Genomic DNA, 16,735 nt, shown 5'->3' with positions numbered 1-16,735 from the left:
TTGATTAAACAATGTGATGAATGGACACAGAAACACTCAGCCAGGAGGAAAACACACGGGACAGGGGCGATGATGTCATCAAGGATTGTGGGGAACATGGGAACAGACTGTTCCGTTCGAATCTGTGAGTCCTGGAAGGCTGCAGTTGAGCGGCGCAACAGACGCACAGTGATTTATTTTCTACAATTGCTCATCCTAAGGTCAAGATACTCTCTAATGGGTTCATCAAGGGGTGAAGAAGCGTTTGCATTCGACGCCAGGTTGTGATTTAGTATTTTGTGGATAGAGAAGGTGCATTACACCGATCTTGCCAGAGGAAAGTTATGAATTTATAATCAGGCACGAGCCATCTAATCTAACCAGCTGCCTGGAAACACAAGGTTAACTGAACATGGGTGAAAACAAGTAAATGTTGCAGTCAGGAGTCTGTTTTTACCCTTACTAAATTAACTATTAATTAAATGATAATTAATAAAATATTAAATATTTTTATTTGAAATAGTATAAAAAAGAAAAAAATGTTAATTGCATATCCGGCTGAAAGACAAATGTGATGCCTCCTGTTGATTAATTACAATTTTGAGGGTCTTATAGTAACATTACATACAGCAAATGTGCATGCTATGCAAAAATGCTTTGTATGGATGTACACCTACTGGCGATTTTTGGTTTACATTTAAAGCGTATTTTCCCTTTTCTTCAAATATCAGCACTCAAAACAATTAATTTTTTTTTTTAATCAAAACACAATTTATGCAGTTCTAACTGCATTCATGGCTTGCATTAAACAGTCTGTGTAAATACATCTAAATGCCACTTAAGATGCAGTTTCTGTGCCACCACTGCATTGCAAACCAACTTTGTTAATACTGATCTTATTTGATTGGAAACTGCCCTACAGTGTCTTACTATTTGCATTTATTGACTGAATTTAGGAATTTGACAGAAAAGATGATGTATACATTTAATTAGGTTAAAAAATGACCTTATGAAGGTAAAAATCAATTTAATTTCTGTTACTCCTGCAAACTAACTGCACAGAATGTGAAGAATATCAAAGGCTTTGAGAGTCAGCTGTCCACGGCAGTCCTAAACCTGTCAAAATACCAACACAATAACACACTCTTGTCTAACTATCATTATCAACAAAATTCCAGAAAATATTGAGATTTTTTTTTGTCATAATCACACACCTCTACATTTTTATTAAAAAAACAGAACTGGCCTTTCCTCTCTGGAAAGCACACAAGACAGTTCTTTTTATTCGTAACATTTAATTTATTTTCCAAAAATAAAAAAAGTCTTAAAGACAATAAGCCCTGAGAGGCTTTGCAGCCCCACAAATGAATACATTCAGCCACTGAAGCATTGAGGAGTTTGATTCTCCAGCGTACAGCAGGTGGACTGGAGATCATGTGGATACGAAGTACAATTTGGGCCACAAGAAGCACCAGCCAAAACTCTGTAAGTGCAAATTCAAACAGATGGAGAGCGTGAATACTGCGGACAGTAATGCTGTTCCCCCAAATGACGTCACATACCAACACAGACACACACAGACACACACAGACACACACAGACACACACAGACACACACAGACACACTAACACACAATAAGATTCATTCCTGAGCTCATGTACAATATGCAAAAGCACCAAAAAATGCACATTAAAGCAATGCATAAAGAAAGTAACAACAGTAATAATACACAAATGTATTTGAAGGTCCTTGAAATTTGAATGTTCCTTATTGATTAGATGTGATTATGCCTTGTGTATATCTTATAATCTTTTATACACTAAAAACTATACAATCAGATCTTAGAAACATTCATTATATCTTATAGGCTCATATTCTTTTATCAAAACTTCAACCTACAGACAGAAGTATTGATAAAATACAGTGCAGTACAGACAGTACGCTGTGTACCGTGATAGGCATATACAACATTTTAGCTCATATACAACGCAGAATATATACAGTAAAAGGCTGAAAATTCCCATTCAGATCTATAAAATGGATGCTTTGATGTTTTTGGTACAGGCATGTTCGATTTTTAAGAACAGTAAATTAAAATGCAATTTAATAAAGTAGTTTCCCAGCACTCACCATGTCCCACATATAGCATGCACAGTTTGAGCTACTGTAGATGTATAGAAATATTTACTGGGTTTAAAAATATGAAGTAGTAATACCTTTTCTAAGCTTGCTAAAATGTGATTAAAATTTCTTATACTGTGTTTTGATGACTGCTAATGTAAACCTGGCAAGGATGAGCAGTAACACAAGGTTATTAGTTTGGAGTCATTCTCTTAACTGTCAAGCACTATTAACACAGTAATTAACTTCGTCTGGCAACTCTAGTCAGGTTGCAATGTTATAGAACAAAACAAGGTTTGAATGGCTTGTCTTTCCAAAACAAAAAAGTAGCATAGTCCAGTTGTTGCATTAAAATTCAACTAAATATTGAATAGCTTACTGGCTATTTATAGCCATAAAATAATATTTTTGGCACATCTACAAATGTTGAACAGATAATGTTGTAATAAGCAGCTGTAATTAAAGACTCTTGTTTTTAAAAATAAGATTTAACTGAAGTGAAACAGTATTAAGTACTAAGGATTTATAATAATAATTAAACAAATTATTATTATTATTATTATTATTATTATTATTATGCTTATGGCAACATATGAATGTCAACGCTGAGAAAATGTTACAAAACCTGTTTGCTTATGCTATAAAATTTTTAGCAAGATTGATTCAGTACTATAAACAGTAAAATCCAGGTGTACATTTCAAACCTATTGAGTTATGCATAAGCTTACCAGCTATATTTGGTAAAGCAGGTAAAGTCAGAAAAACCATTAGTTTAATGCCGCATAATCAAATTTAAAGGTTGAATTTAAAAGTTGAATTCAAAAGCTGCACTTAGTGAATAAATTTGTTAAAACGGATGCAAAAAAACAGGGTATATTACATTTTTGTATGCAGGTTTCCATAAGCACACATACATCACTGAGACTTTATCATTTAGAAAGCATCTCGTTTTAAGTGTCATTGATATAAGAGCAATTCACATCTTTTACATTATATATATATATTAAAAAAAACAAAAAAACACAGAAACAACTTGCTCTAATATCCAAATTTGAAACGCTTAAGCAATGTGTTTCCGACTAAAAAAAGCACAACAAATGAAATACATATAGATGGCTCTGTGACATGTGTGTGCTATCAGGGGTGTGAGCGTTTGCGCAAGCAAAGGTGAGGGATGAAGTCCAATAAAGTTAAATTAGTATTTTGAAAATCCATACTTGTTGAATCCAAGCCATTGGTTGAAACGAATATAAACTGTACTATGTGAAGGAAGCTAATCCACAATAGGCCCTTTCCAAAAATGTAGCAGTCTGCGATATCCCATGAGTTATAAGCTTGACCAATTCAGATCAGAAGTGTCCAGAAAGTCTGTGGAAAATAAGCTAGAGGGGTTGTTTCCATTCATATGTACCATCCCAGGCCCCTCCCCTCCAGTCCCGCCCATTCCGAGTTCCATCCAATCCATAGGATCGGGGGCGGAGTCTATCAAATCTGAATGCGAGTGACTGGAAAAGCTCATGTCGCATGTATCCATTGGGGAGCGTGGGTGGTCTAGGATACTCGGCGTGCTGAGCATTTGGTTGTGGAGGTCAACAATTAGCGTGGTCGGGCCTCCTGGCTCCACTCCCAGCAAAGGTTTGCCAGTAGTGCTTTCCAGGAAATCTTCAAGACGCCCACCTCCTGTGTCACAGTTGCTGCGTGCTTTAATTGAAGAAGGCTGAGGTTCTAAAATTAAAGTTTTGAGGGGCCTATCAGGAGGATGGGAAAGACCGAGAGGGGAGGAGCTTGAGGAGAGAGGCGTGTTTGGCCGAAGCCTTTCGAGAACAGGATCAGGGGTGGCTTTGAAATTCTCAGAGATTTCTGTAGGGTGAAGGAAACACAGAATGAGTGTAAGCAGCTTTACACTTCACTTTGGATTAGTGCTGTCTATAGTACAGACTGCGATACCATTCGGTACTGTAATTTTAAAAACGTCCATTTCTTAAACACCGCTGATTGGTCATAGTGTTCATGCGCTCAGTGTGCTTCTGTGTCAAATTTTTAAATTACAGTACTGAATGGTGGTCGCTACTTTTGAGAACACTACTTTGAATGACAATAACTATTAAAACAAGTCATCAAAAATCACCTCCACGCTGAATTAGGATGTCAAACAAGTCGTCAACTTGCTGATGGCAGCCATTCTCCTGCAAGAACATCAACATCATTAGATACGCCAACATGAAGAGCTATTGGGATCTGTTTCAATAATCAAATCTGGGATCTGCTCCCTGAAATTCATGAAGTCATTCAGCAAACAAATGGAATGGGAAAAGCAATCCTAAATCAGCCCCAAGTGGTGCCAAATTATGGATATCAACAAAAGGAATGGTCAGAAATATTAATATGAAAAGGAAATGTTAATCTCGCAGAGGAACAATAGAAATTCAACGGTAGATGGAAGAGAGATGGAGGACGAGACAGTACCTGATGACAAAGAGCTATGGGTGAACACAAGGAGAGGTGCTCGTCCAAACTCAAACACATCTCCTCCTGACAGACAGATATGAATGGATATTAAAGGATTTGTTCTGTCATTATTTCCATGGAACACTAACAGATGAATTTTGACAAATTTACATGCAGTTTAAAGGGACAGTTCACCTGAAAATGACAATTCTGTCAATAATTACTCATCCTCATGTCGTTCCAAATCCATAAGAGCTTTGCTCATCTTCAGAACACAAATTAAGATATTTCTGAAGGAATCCGAGAGCTTTCTGATGCTGCATAGACAGTAACGCAACTACCATGTTCAAGGTTCAGAAAGATAGTAAGGACATTGTTAAAATAGTCCATGTGACATCAGTGGTTCAACTGTAATTTTACCTACGAGAATATTTTTTGTGTGCAAAGAAAACAAAAATATTGATTTTATTCATCAATTTCTTCAACGTGATCGCAACTAGGGTTGGGTACTGAAATCTACGTCGTGGACCGAATCAGAACGTAGATTTCGGTGTCTTATTTCAGTGCCACTTAAATGCATGAGCTGTCAACTGAAATATTTGCCCTCTGGTGCACTGACACGGTCGCATAAAAGATTTGTAAATTACACTGCTATTCATGTGGTGTCAGAATAATCAGAAAAATTATTTTCAGACTGAGAAAATTCATGTGAACACAAGTCGGAAAGCTCTGATAATACAAATCCAACGTCTTTGTAATAACGTTAATGTTCATGTTGTTTTCACATTATGACTTAAAAACACAACTCGGAAAATGAGAGCATCGGAGGAGTGTGAGAATGCAGCAATTAAACTTGTTCTGATGGGAGCAGGTATCATACAGTTAGTTAGCTACATTAAAAGTTAGGGATGTAACGATAATATCAATATCGTGGTATTGCGATAGCAAAACTGTCTTGATATTACCGTGGTCACATGACGATATGAAATGATAAGTCTTCCAGGCAAAAAGTGTAGTTTTTAAAATATATTTAAATTTCTTAATCTAACATAAAAGGTCTTTAAAGTTGTGTTTTGGGCCATTATGCTTTGGCGCAGTATCTGTCCAAGTAAACCCAAAAGCACAATAAGACTTAACGTGATCCGGTGCTTTCTACGCCTCAGAACGGCTATGTTTATAGTGAATGAATGCAGTGAACTCGTTTATTGCATGTGCTGTGAGTTTAGCGCACGTTTGGAGCGCAATGGCCACCAGTTATGCTTTATTTTCGTGGCAGATGATTACAGCATTTCACTAGATTTGTAGTGTGTTTTTTAAGCCTGTTTTCACTGAAGCTGGAGCTTTCCTTCAAAATAAAAGCTCTACTGTCATTTCCGTCAAAACAAAAGCTTAAAAATGCAGGATGAGTTGTTAACAGCTAGCGGTTTAAATAGACCAAATTCAAAATATCTCTTTCAAGTGTAGAAATTAGGAAAGAACTATTGTAATTTCCCTACTGTAGTCTAGAAAAATCATTTGCATTTATTTTACAGTGCAATTGTTTTACAATATATTGTTGTTATTATTAATATTATTATTACTACTACTATATTTTAATTTGTTTGGCTTCTTAAAACATCAGTGTGAATGTAAATTAGACTGAGACAGTATACCACAAATAAAAAGAGGGTTGAGTCCACATTAAAGTTCAGGTACAAGTCAGTTCACTGACTTTTTTTTCGGACTTAAGTTCGAAAACTGAAACGGAAGAGAAGAAATTGTTGAATGAAGTCGTTATTTTTGTTTTCTTTGCACACAAACAGTATTCTCGTAGCTTCATAACATTATGGTTGGACCACTGATGTCACATGGACTATTTTAACAATGTCCTTACTACCTTTGTGGGCCTTGAACATGTCATATGCAGGATCAGAAAGCACTCAGATTCGTATTTCATCAAAAATATCGTAATTTGTGTCTTATGGGTTTGAAACATGAGGGTGAGTAATTAATGATAGACTTTTCATTTTTGGGTGCACTATCCTTTAAATCTCCATAAACGGTAGTTTACAAGACAAAAATACACCAAAACATAACATATGCACCATCAAAATAGCCCATATCATTCATGCACTATATTCCAAGTCTTCTGAACTCCTGAACAGTAGTAGTTGTTTGACCTGTTTTTGTGGTGCATTTTTGATGTTTTTTTAAGTCATTGACAGACATGGTCACCATTGAACTATATGAAAAAAAAATACATGAAAGTACTCCTTTTGTGCTCCACATGAAAAAATGACAGCATAAAATGACAGAATGTGATGGGAAGAAACAGAGGTATAAAAAAGTGGTTTAAAAATGTGGTTCAAAACATAAGGAGAGGATTTGGAGGATTTGTAAGATTAAGCAGGAATAGTGAGAATCATGATACCATGCCAAACTATTAAAACAGTTAAACGTGCATGTCGCAATAAAGGTCTTAAAGATGTTAGCACAAACAAGCTGCACTCTATTTATATCACAGACCTATAAATCTGTACTTCACTAACAGAATCTGTTCCATATAGCAGTCTAGACACAACTCCTATTAGAATTCCTGCCTCGTATGACATAGATTTTGTTATTTAGCTTTAGAAAAGTCTTGCTGGCCCCAAGACAGTCTTTACATAGAGTACAGACACAAACATAAGCTCTGCTCCAAAACCCTTTTTTGTAACTCTTTCCAGCTTTACACAGTCAACAGTTCTTAATCTTAGGTGTTCAGATATCTCTTTTGCTCGAGGCATGCTTCACATCAGGCAATGCTTCTTGTGAAGAGCAAACTCCAAATTTGTGTTTCTTTTTTGACTGGACTCCAGGTTATTCATGACTCTAGTTAGCTTCTTGGGAAGACTTTAGACTAGGAAAGTCAGTTTTGTTCTAGTCTGTACTGTGAATGTCTACAAGGTTGCTGTGTTCAATAAAGTGTATTATCACTTAAATATAAAGTTGAGGTCAAAAGTTTACATCCCCCTGTCAGAATCATTAAAACTGTTAACTATTTTACAAAAATAAGAGGGATCCTACAAGAGAAAGAAGTAGTTGAATGTATAAAAAAAGATCCTTTTCAAAAGTTTACGTCCCCTTGATTCTTAATACTGTGTTGTTACCTGAATGATCCACAATGAATCCAAATGAGTCCCTTATTTGTCCTGAACAGTTAAATTCCTGCTGTTCTTCAGTTAAATTCCTGCTGTTCTTCAGAAAAATCCTTCAGGTCCCACAAATTCTTTGGTTTTCCAGCATTTTTGTGCATTTGAACCCTTTCTAACAATGACTGTATAATTTTGAGATCCATCTTTTCACACTGAGGACAAATGAGGGACTCATATGCAACTATTACAGAAGGTTCAAACTCTCACTGATGCTCCAGAAGGAAACACAATGCATTAAGAGCCGGGGGTGAAAACGTTTTGAATTTGATCAGGGTAAATTTAACTTATTTTGTCTTCTGGGAAACATGTAAGTATCCTCTGTAGCTTCTGAAGGGCAGTACTAAATGGAAAAATAATATTCAGGCAAAATAAGCTAAATGTACACATCTTCATTCTGTTCAAAAGTTTTCACAACCCAGCTCTTAAGGCATCGTGCTTCAATCTGAGGCATCAGTGAACGTTTGAACCTTCTGTAATAGTTGCATATGAGTCCCTCAGTTGTCCTCAGTGTGAAAAGATGGATCTCAAAATCATACAGTCATTGTTGGAAAGAGTTCAAATACTCAAAAATGCTGAAAACCAAAGAATTTGAGGGACCTGAAAGATTTTTCTGAAGAACAGCAGGCAGTTTAACTGTTCAGGGCAAACAAGGGACTCATGAACAACTATCACTAAACAAAAAACAAACAAACAAACAAACAAAAAAAAAGCACACAGCTTTGGATCACTCAGGTAACAACACGGTATTAAAAAGCAAGAAGATGTAAACTTTTGAACAAGGTCATTTTTATAAATTCAACTATTATTTTTTTCTTTTATGTGAAATGTCTTATTCAGGTCAGTACTACATAAACAATAACATGCATTTTGTATAATCCCTCTTATTTTGCTAAAATAATTAAAATTTTTAATGATTCTGAAAGGGGGATGTAAAATTTGACCTCGACTGTACTATTCAAATGTTTGGGGTCGGAAAAAATTCTTATGCTCACCAAGTCTGCATTTATTTGCATTTTTATTATTAAATACAGTAAAAACAGTGAAATATTAATAAATTTTTTTCTATTTGAAAATAATTTAAAATGTAATTTATTCCTGTGATGTAAAGCTGAATTTTCAGCATTCATTACTCCAGTCTTTATTGTTACAAGACTCTTCAGAAATCATTGTAATATGCTGATTTGCTGCTAAAGAAACATTTCTTATTACAATCAATGTTGACAACACTTGTACTACTTAATATTTTTTTCTGGAAACCATTACTTTTTTTAGGATTCTTTCATGAATACAAAGTTCAAAAAAATAGCATTTATTTGAAATACAAATAGTTTGTAACCATGTCTTTAGTGTCACTTTTTCAACTAAATAAATATAAAATAAAATAATAAAATGATTAATTTGTTAAAACATTTTACTGACCCCACCCTTTTGAACAGTAGCATTTAGTATGTAAATTATTACGATTGAACAGAAGAGCTGATTTAATGCAAATTAAACCCAATGGGTTCACATATTTTCGCTGCAACGCTACATTTGAACTTCTTTAAAACATTACAAGCCACAATAATATAAATAGCAGCTAACACACTAGGTTTTGTAACAGATCTTTAGTAGGTACACAAACAAAACACTTACATTGTTGTTGTTGGGAGATGAGGGGAGGGGTTCAGTGTCGTTCATGGAATCCACTTGAGAGAAGAACGGTTGGATATCGGCTGGCGATGAGATGGATGTGCAGCTTGATGTTTTGTAATTGGTCGTCACATTTAGGTCTGGCTTTAGTGCCTGTCAAAGTAAAAACATGCATCTCAATTAGTCCCAATGTTAATGGGCTAATAGCCCGTGCCTGCAGCCCTCATTTGAACACCAGTGACAGTGATTAGTCATTAACATTTTAATAAGTGGGTTTAAAAGCCTCATAATCGTGTTCAATGACTTGTCAAGAATACGTAATGTTTCTCTATAGATATCATTCATTTATATGGAAGAAAGATGGCCATTTTCTGCAAAAGTCCTTCCCTTTTAGCCATCATAGAGACTCAATTAACATTCACAGCTTGAAGAATGAACGTGACGACTAAACTCGAAGTAATATCAACTGTGACTTATCTTTTCAAAATGTAAGATTTTTTTTTTTTTACAGAAAATCATAAGGTCATGTATGTATTTGTTTTAAAAATGCATTTTCACACACTAAAAAATGGCTTCGTACTAACCTTTTTGATTGGTTGTTTCAAAATGACAGTTTGTACAGGCTGTTCTGATTGGTTGTTTTTGTTAAGAAATTCAGCCACTGATTGGTTGGGTAACATGGTGGGTGTAGACTGTAGTCTCTGAAAATGACATAAACATCAGTGATTGCATCATAACTGTGTAGACTGTGACATCTATAAGCACTGAGGCACACGTATAATCTGATTGGTTACTTTGCCCTGGGTGCGGCGGCCTCTGGTTGGTGCCTCTGTGTTTTGATTCGACAGTGTTAGCAGGAACTGGTTGCCATTCCTGTCGGTCACTATGGTGGGGGCGGAGTTTGAGTTCAGTACATCCACTGGGAATGAAGAAACGGGACTTGACTGCTGGTTGGTAAGCGCTTGAGGCAACTGCTGGAAAAATGAAAAAGAAGAAAGGTTAGCAAAAAAAACATGAGATGTTCCATGATTTTCCATTACAGTAAAAGTTTAATGTGTGACTACTGCTGTGCCACAAACATAACCCCAGGAGGATGCAATGTAGCGCTTGGGTGTCAGGGGAAAAGTTCAGAGGGAACAGTGTATAAAATCGTTTTTCTCCAAAAAGTACTCTGAAAAATACAGTGTCAGCCAGGGTTGACAGGTCTGTGTAAAAAAAACAAAACAGCCCAACCGGTACTCAAAACTAGCCCAATCCCATTTCTGGGGAAAATGTCAGACTGCACCAAAATCGCTCAAAAATCACATTCTGGAAGGTCAAAACCTCCTGAAAAAACAACACCTGGCTTCAATATAAAAACCTGTCTTAATTTTTAACTTCTAAATTTTTAAAATATCTTAAAAATATTTTAATTTTAAATTTCTGTCATTTTGTTATGTGCTTTTGTCAATTTTATCATTCATTCATTCCTTTCCAGTATTTTTTATTTCAAGTTTTCTTTTTCCCAGTAATTTTACTGTGCAAATTTTTTCATTTAATTTTCAATTTATTAAAACGTTTTAATTTAATACAAATGTTTGTTATGTGCTTTTAGTATTTATTTATTCCCAATAATATCCCTGTGTAAATTTTAGTTGCCAATGCAACATTTTAAAGTTTTCCATCGAATATTTTTAATTTAATAAAGACGTTTTAATTCAATAAAAATGTTTATGTTTTGTCATTTTATTAGTATTTCTTTATTTCTTTATTATTTATTCATTTTTAGCGTGTTTTTTCTGTGTAAATTTTAGTTGCCAATTTTTTTGCCAAAGTTTTCCATCTAATATGTTTTTTGCTTTATTAAAATACTTTAATTTTAAAAAATGTTTATGTGCTTTTGTCATTTTATTAGTATTTCTTTTTATTTCCAGTAATAATACAGTGCAAATTTCAGTTGCTAATGCAGCATTTCTACGTTTTTTTTTCATCTAATATTTTTAATTTATTAAAAATGTTTTAATTCAATAAAATCTATTTATTTACAGTACTTTCCATTTAATATTTTAAAAATTTACTAAAAGTGTTTTCATTTAATAAAAATGTTTATGTGCTTTTGTCATTTTTATTAATATTTATGTATGTATTTATTTATTTATTTCCAGTCATTTTACTGTGTAAATTCTAGTTGCCAATGCAACATCTAATATTTTGAATTTAATTTAATTTAATTTACAAAAAAAGTTTAGCTTTAGTTAGCGGTAGTTACCCTGGCTTATACTTTTAGAAGTTGGGTCCTTCGTAAAGGGCTCACGACTCAAAGCAGCAATCAGGGTTTAGTTTTGGAACTATTCTCTTAATTGTTCTAATTAGATGGGAATTAATTATACGATTCATTTGAAAATAGAGGCTGTATGTTGTGTAAATGCCATACTAACTTGTTTTTGTTGGTTGTGCGGTTGTTTCTGTGTTTTCCTCTTCCTCTGATGTGTCTGCTGCTGCAGGTTGCGCTGATTCTGTTGCATTACGAGCTGCTGCTGCTGCTGTTGCTCCTGCTCCAGCTCTGTTGCCGTCACTGTCCTTTGCTGCTGCAGCTGCGTCTGCATCTGCGTCTGCCCTGCTTGTGGGAACACCTGTTGCTCCGTCACCATCTCTATGTCTTCAATCACCTCTATGACCTCTTGCTTTATGGTCGCTCTGACCGCCTCCATAGTGACACCAGGAAGTTTGTCTTTTATTTGGACCGGCACGGCCACCCGTTTGCCCTCCAGCTGCGAGCGCAGAGATTCGACCAGCTGCTGTTTCTGCAGCAGCATGCGTGTGAGCTCTTGAATGCGTCGGTCCTTCTCCTGCAGCATCTGGTCCTTGTCTACAGGGGGCGCCGCAGACTGGGACAGCAGACAGCAGGAGGATGGAGACGTCCGGCTGCCGGGCTCCTCTTTAATGCAGATCGTGGAAGGGAGAGGAGGAGAAGGTTGCAAGGAGAGCTGGGTAAGAGGAGAGGTCACCTGAAAGGGACAAGAATGGGACAATATTATAAGCTATTCAGAATATTCCAAACTCTTTGAGAAAATAACTGTATAAATGTATAGAATTGTATAAATGTAATAAGTCGATACTTTAGCAATCCCGTATCCACACCAGACACAAGCGGTACAGTACAGCAAAACTACATTGTACCCATAATCAACAGTCTACAGTGCAAGTGGCTGACAAAAGGGCAATTAGTTTATAAATGTTTCGATTTCTGACTCCCTGCACAGCTACTCAAACAACTTCACTATAATGTTAAAATAAAGTATTATTTGTTTTCATACACATATAAGAAAATTAATTAAAAAAAAAAAAAAAAAGTTGGTTGTATGATCATAATCATTGTTTTTTTTCATTCTGATATAGATTGACTTTCATTTATAACCAAATAAATATATAAATAAATGTAAATAGCAATCAATGTTATATTCATATACACAAAAAAAATACAGAATTACATAATTTTGTTATTATTTTAATAACTTAAATATTATAAATAAAATCAATTATTAGATAAACGATTAGATCAGCAGATGTACATTAAAAAGAAGTGGGATTTTAATTTCATTTTACTGTTGCTGAAATCTAGCATACATATTATTTTAAACTGCTTAAATCTTTATTAATAAAATGATTGTTTTATCATCATCAACATTTGGACCAAAATAGTTTCATTAAAAAAAATAAAGTTTTTATTTTCATTTCACTGTTGCTGAAGTTCTTATTAATAAAATCACTTATTACATTATTATTATTATATAACTAGCAGATTTTCATTAAAAACAAAGTAGGTAACAAATGAATAAATGAATGAATGAATAAATAAATAAAGTGATTTTAATTCTACTGTTGCTGCAGTCTAGTGAAATTATTATTTGGAAATAGTTGATTTCATTAATAATAATTTAAATATTTTTCATTTTATCATCATTTAATAGACGAATGTAGGTTTTTATCATTTTACTGTTGTTGAAGTCTAGCCTAAAAGTAAATTGCTCACATTTTTATTAATAAAATAATTACTATATCATTATCAATATTTTTAGATTTTATTATAAATCTATTATATCATTATCAATTATACATCCACCAGATTTTCATTAAAAATAAACTAGGATTTATTTTTATTTTACTGTTGCTGTAATCTAGCCTAATTATTATTCTGACATACATTTTAATTAATGAAATCTATTATTATATTATTGTCAATTATATAACCAACAGATTTCAAATAATAAAAAATAAAGTGAGATTTTATTTTTTTTGTACTGTTGCTGCAGTCTAGCATAATTATTATTTTGAAATTTCATTAATAATAATTTAAATATTGTTCTATATTATTTTCATTTATTAGACCAACAGATTTTAATTAAGACTGAAGAAGGATTTTATTATCATTGTACTGTTGCTAAAGTCTAGCCTAATTGTGATTTGGAAATACATTCATTAAATTGTTATCAATTGTTATCATCAATTATTAGACCAACATATTTCATTAAAAATATAGTAGGCGACATTCAGCTGCTGAAGTCTAGCCTCAAGCTCACACATGTGAATAGTCTGTGGTGAGTGAACATTCAAAGGTGACAGTTTTGACACATGCAACAGCCTCTAGCTTTGTGCTGCAATGCTTCACTGCTCGCTTCCAGAGTAGACACACAGGGTAAGATTATCTTTAAAATGTTGCTTTCTACACACATGATAACGTTTTACAACTGCAATCCTATAGTTACCCACATTTATTTGTTCGAAGACTAGCAATAATAAAGCACAGAAGGAGACATGTACCATTTCTCCAAAAGCATCCCCATTACAGCTGGTTTCATCTGGGCTCATTCCAGTGGATGAGCGCTCTGAGTGGGCGGGGGAAACTGGAGGGGAGGAGCTAGTGCTTCCAAACTGCATTATCTGTTGCGCTGACGTCTGAGCTCCGCCCATTTCTGCAGTAGCAACGAACGAGAAGGGAGCAACCACCACACTCCTGTCCGTTGACTGGGTGGAGGCTCCTCCCACTACAGGGGTTGATGGTGAGTTGGTTTTAGAAGATGTTGGAGCGTTGGTGCCACCGTTCTGCTCGTGAAAATGCTTGAGCCGTACAATAAGATCATTTTTGGTGCCTGAGACGGTTAAGCCCCGCACTTTTAACTCCTGCTTCAGCTCTGCCACCTGCAGGAAATGAAGAGAATGACAGGATGTGAGTTCACTGGTCAGTGAAAGTAGTGAAGTTTGGATTTATCATTATTGCAGGGGATTCAACCTTTAGCTCATCCAGGTTGGGAGGCAAAGGTCCTACTTTAATTCCACCTCCCATTGCAGTGGTCTGCTGATTCTGACAAGTCAGATTCGTGGATGTTGGTTGAGGAGGCGTGTCATTTTTGGATGATGAAGAGCCATTGGCTGAGGCAGGCTGCTGATCAGCAGGAGGCCTGAATAAAGTGTAAAAAAACAAACAAACAAAGAGAAGAATAATGCTGATTTTATTTCAACGTATAGCCACATCAGCTTCATAGGGCAGACACAGATTAAACATTTAACAACATTCATATTATTGGAGAAATCAATCATTCTACTATGCTGATTTATTATCATTATTTTGTATATGTACACACAAGCTGTTATTTTACATTGAAATAATATTTCAAAATATTACTGTTTTTTTCTGGATTTTTAATCAAATAAACACAGCCTTGATGAGCATAAGATAATTTTTTAATCAAAAACATTACAAATCTTACTTCTGAACAGCAGTGTCTCTGTCTGTGTATAATATATGTACACAATACAATAAATATTGTATCTGGCATTTCTTACTTGGGTGGAGCAGGTAGGATGGTGTGGTAGTTGTAGTTTTGCTGTTGTTGGTTGATGATCTGCAGCTGGAGGAAGAGCTGCTGTTGATAGAGCAGTTTGGCATAGGAGGAGTCGAGCAGAGGCGGAGGCTCACGCTCGGGTTTCTGGTCCGGAGGAACATACTGGTGATACTTCAGCTTCTTCACTTTTGGTTTGTTGTCTCTCACCTTCTTAGAGCGCTGAACAGGACGCTCACTCCCCACTTTACCACCCTAAATGAAACAGAAATATGAATCATTAGCATGTTAGTTATTCAGTCAAACCACCATCTCAAGTCAAAGGGACAATAATCTTTAAACTAGTAGGGGAATGTCACCTTTTGACCAGTGATGGTCTTATCAGGATGTTTTCAGTTGTTCAAAATAACTGGATTACTTATATTTCATATTATTCATAATATTATTCATACATGAAGTATATTTAACAACAACAACAAAAGGCAGGGTGAGATTTATCAGTCTATGTAATTAATATATTTCAGTGATACTTAAGTTCTTAAAAATTAAAAATATACTTAAAAATGTTTTTAATATGGCAAAAAAAGGCAAAGTGGACTTATTTAGATTAAAATTGCAATTCTAGCTATCGTGGGTTAAATGAGGAACTGTCACCTTCTGTAGTGCCGGAGCTTGCTTGTGGCCTGTTGTTCCATTGGCTAGTTTCTGCTGAGGGGCGGGGCCAGCTGTGTTTGGCAGCGGTGGAGGAGGGGGAGGAGGAGGAGGAGGAGGAGGGGGCGAGACCTAAGAAAATCCAGAGAAGAACATGAGTTTGAGGAACTCCAATTTTGCATGACTGCATTTAGAGCTCACAGGGATGTACATGTAAATGCAACTACAAGGCCAAAACAATAATACGTGCAGATTATCAAATGCGATTAGAGCGTGTGTGCGAATGTGTCTGTGCAGTTGTGTAATGAGCTGAATGAAGATGGTGAGCACTGCAAATAATTCAGGGCTCTTGAGAGCTGACTGAGCATGAGGAGCTACAGGAAGACTTCAAAGTGTGTGTGCATGTGTGTGTGTATATATTCCGATGATGATACATTATTACTTTTTAAACCTTAGAGAGGATTTACTGAAACTGCCAAGATTTGTGGAAATTTAATTAAAATTTGGGATCCCCTGTTTGAGACACTCAATTCATTTTCTGTGCATTAAAAATATGTCACTTGTGATGGGAAAGCACATACTTTTGACATACCACTGATACTGTTTGAAGCTGCTTCTTTTTTTTTTTTTTTTTAGCAATAGTAGTATTATTAAAAACAATCACTAATAATAGATCGAATTATCTTATAATTTTATATTTCTACATTTTCATTTTAGTTTAAGGTTTAGTCATTTTCTTATGTACTTTTCTGTTTTTGATACTTTTATTGAACTTTCATTTATTTTTGTTTCATTTTTTAGTCATTTTAGTACTTAAACTTCTGAAAATCAGAAATTCACTGGCAAGTAGAAATGCGTCTAACTACAGGCAATTAACTGTAGTTAGTCAAAAATAAAATATAAATATTAGA

General features: G+C 35.0%; 1 protein-coding gene across 4 annotated transcripts in view; it reads right to left on the bottom strand.

Annotated features, from left to right (window-relative positions):
* Positions 1-1,743: 1,743 nt before the first annotated feature.
* The window catches only part of mrtfaa (myocardin related transcription factor Aa), a 52,955-nt gene continuing 37,963 nt past the window's right edge, over positions 1,744-16,735 (bottom strand). For 3 of the 4 annotated variants that reach the window (XM_051105730.1, XM_051105732.1, XM_051105733.1), the window contains 11 exons: positions 15,828-15,956; positions 15,178-15,428; positions 14,624-14,792; positions 14,155-14,532; positions 11,772-12,341; positions 10,149-10,328; positions 9,939-10,055; positions 9,358-9,507; positions 4,568-4,633; positions 4,230-4,287; positions 1,744-3,961 (listed from right to left, as the gene is read on the bottom strand). In XM_051105730.1, the coding sequence (XP_050961687.1) occupies positions 3,429-3,961; positions 4,230-4,287; positions 4,568-4,633; positions 9,358-9,507; positions 9,939-10,055; positions 10,149-10,328; positions 11,772-12,341; positions 14,155-14,532; positions 14,624-14,792; positions 15,178-15,428; positions 15,828-15,956 (2,601 nt within the window). In that variant the 3' untranslated portion in view covers positions 1,744-3,428. The remainder of the gene's footprint in view (positions 3,962-4,229; positions 4,288-4,567; positions 4,634-9,357; positions 9,508-9,938; positions 10,056-10,148; positions 10,329-11,771; positions 12,342-14,154; positions 14,533-14,623; positions 14,793-15,177; positions 15,429-15,827; positions 15,957-16,735) is intronic. The other variant, XM_051105731.1, reaches the window with a different exon arrangement.

The sequence above is a fragment of the Labeo rohita genome, chromosome 3 (genome assembly GCF_022985175.1).
Source record: "Labeo rohita strain BAU-BD-2019 chromosome 3, IGBB_LRoh.1.0, whole genome shotgun sequence".
Classification (NCBI taxonomy): Eukaryota; Metazoa; Chordata; class Actinopteri; order Cypriniformes; family Cyprinidae; genus Labeo; species Labeo rohita.
The sequence above is the reverse complement of the archived record's forward strand: the minus strand, read 5'-3'. Positions and strand labels throughout refer to the sequence as shown.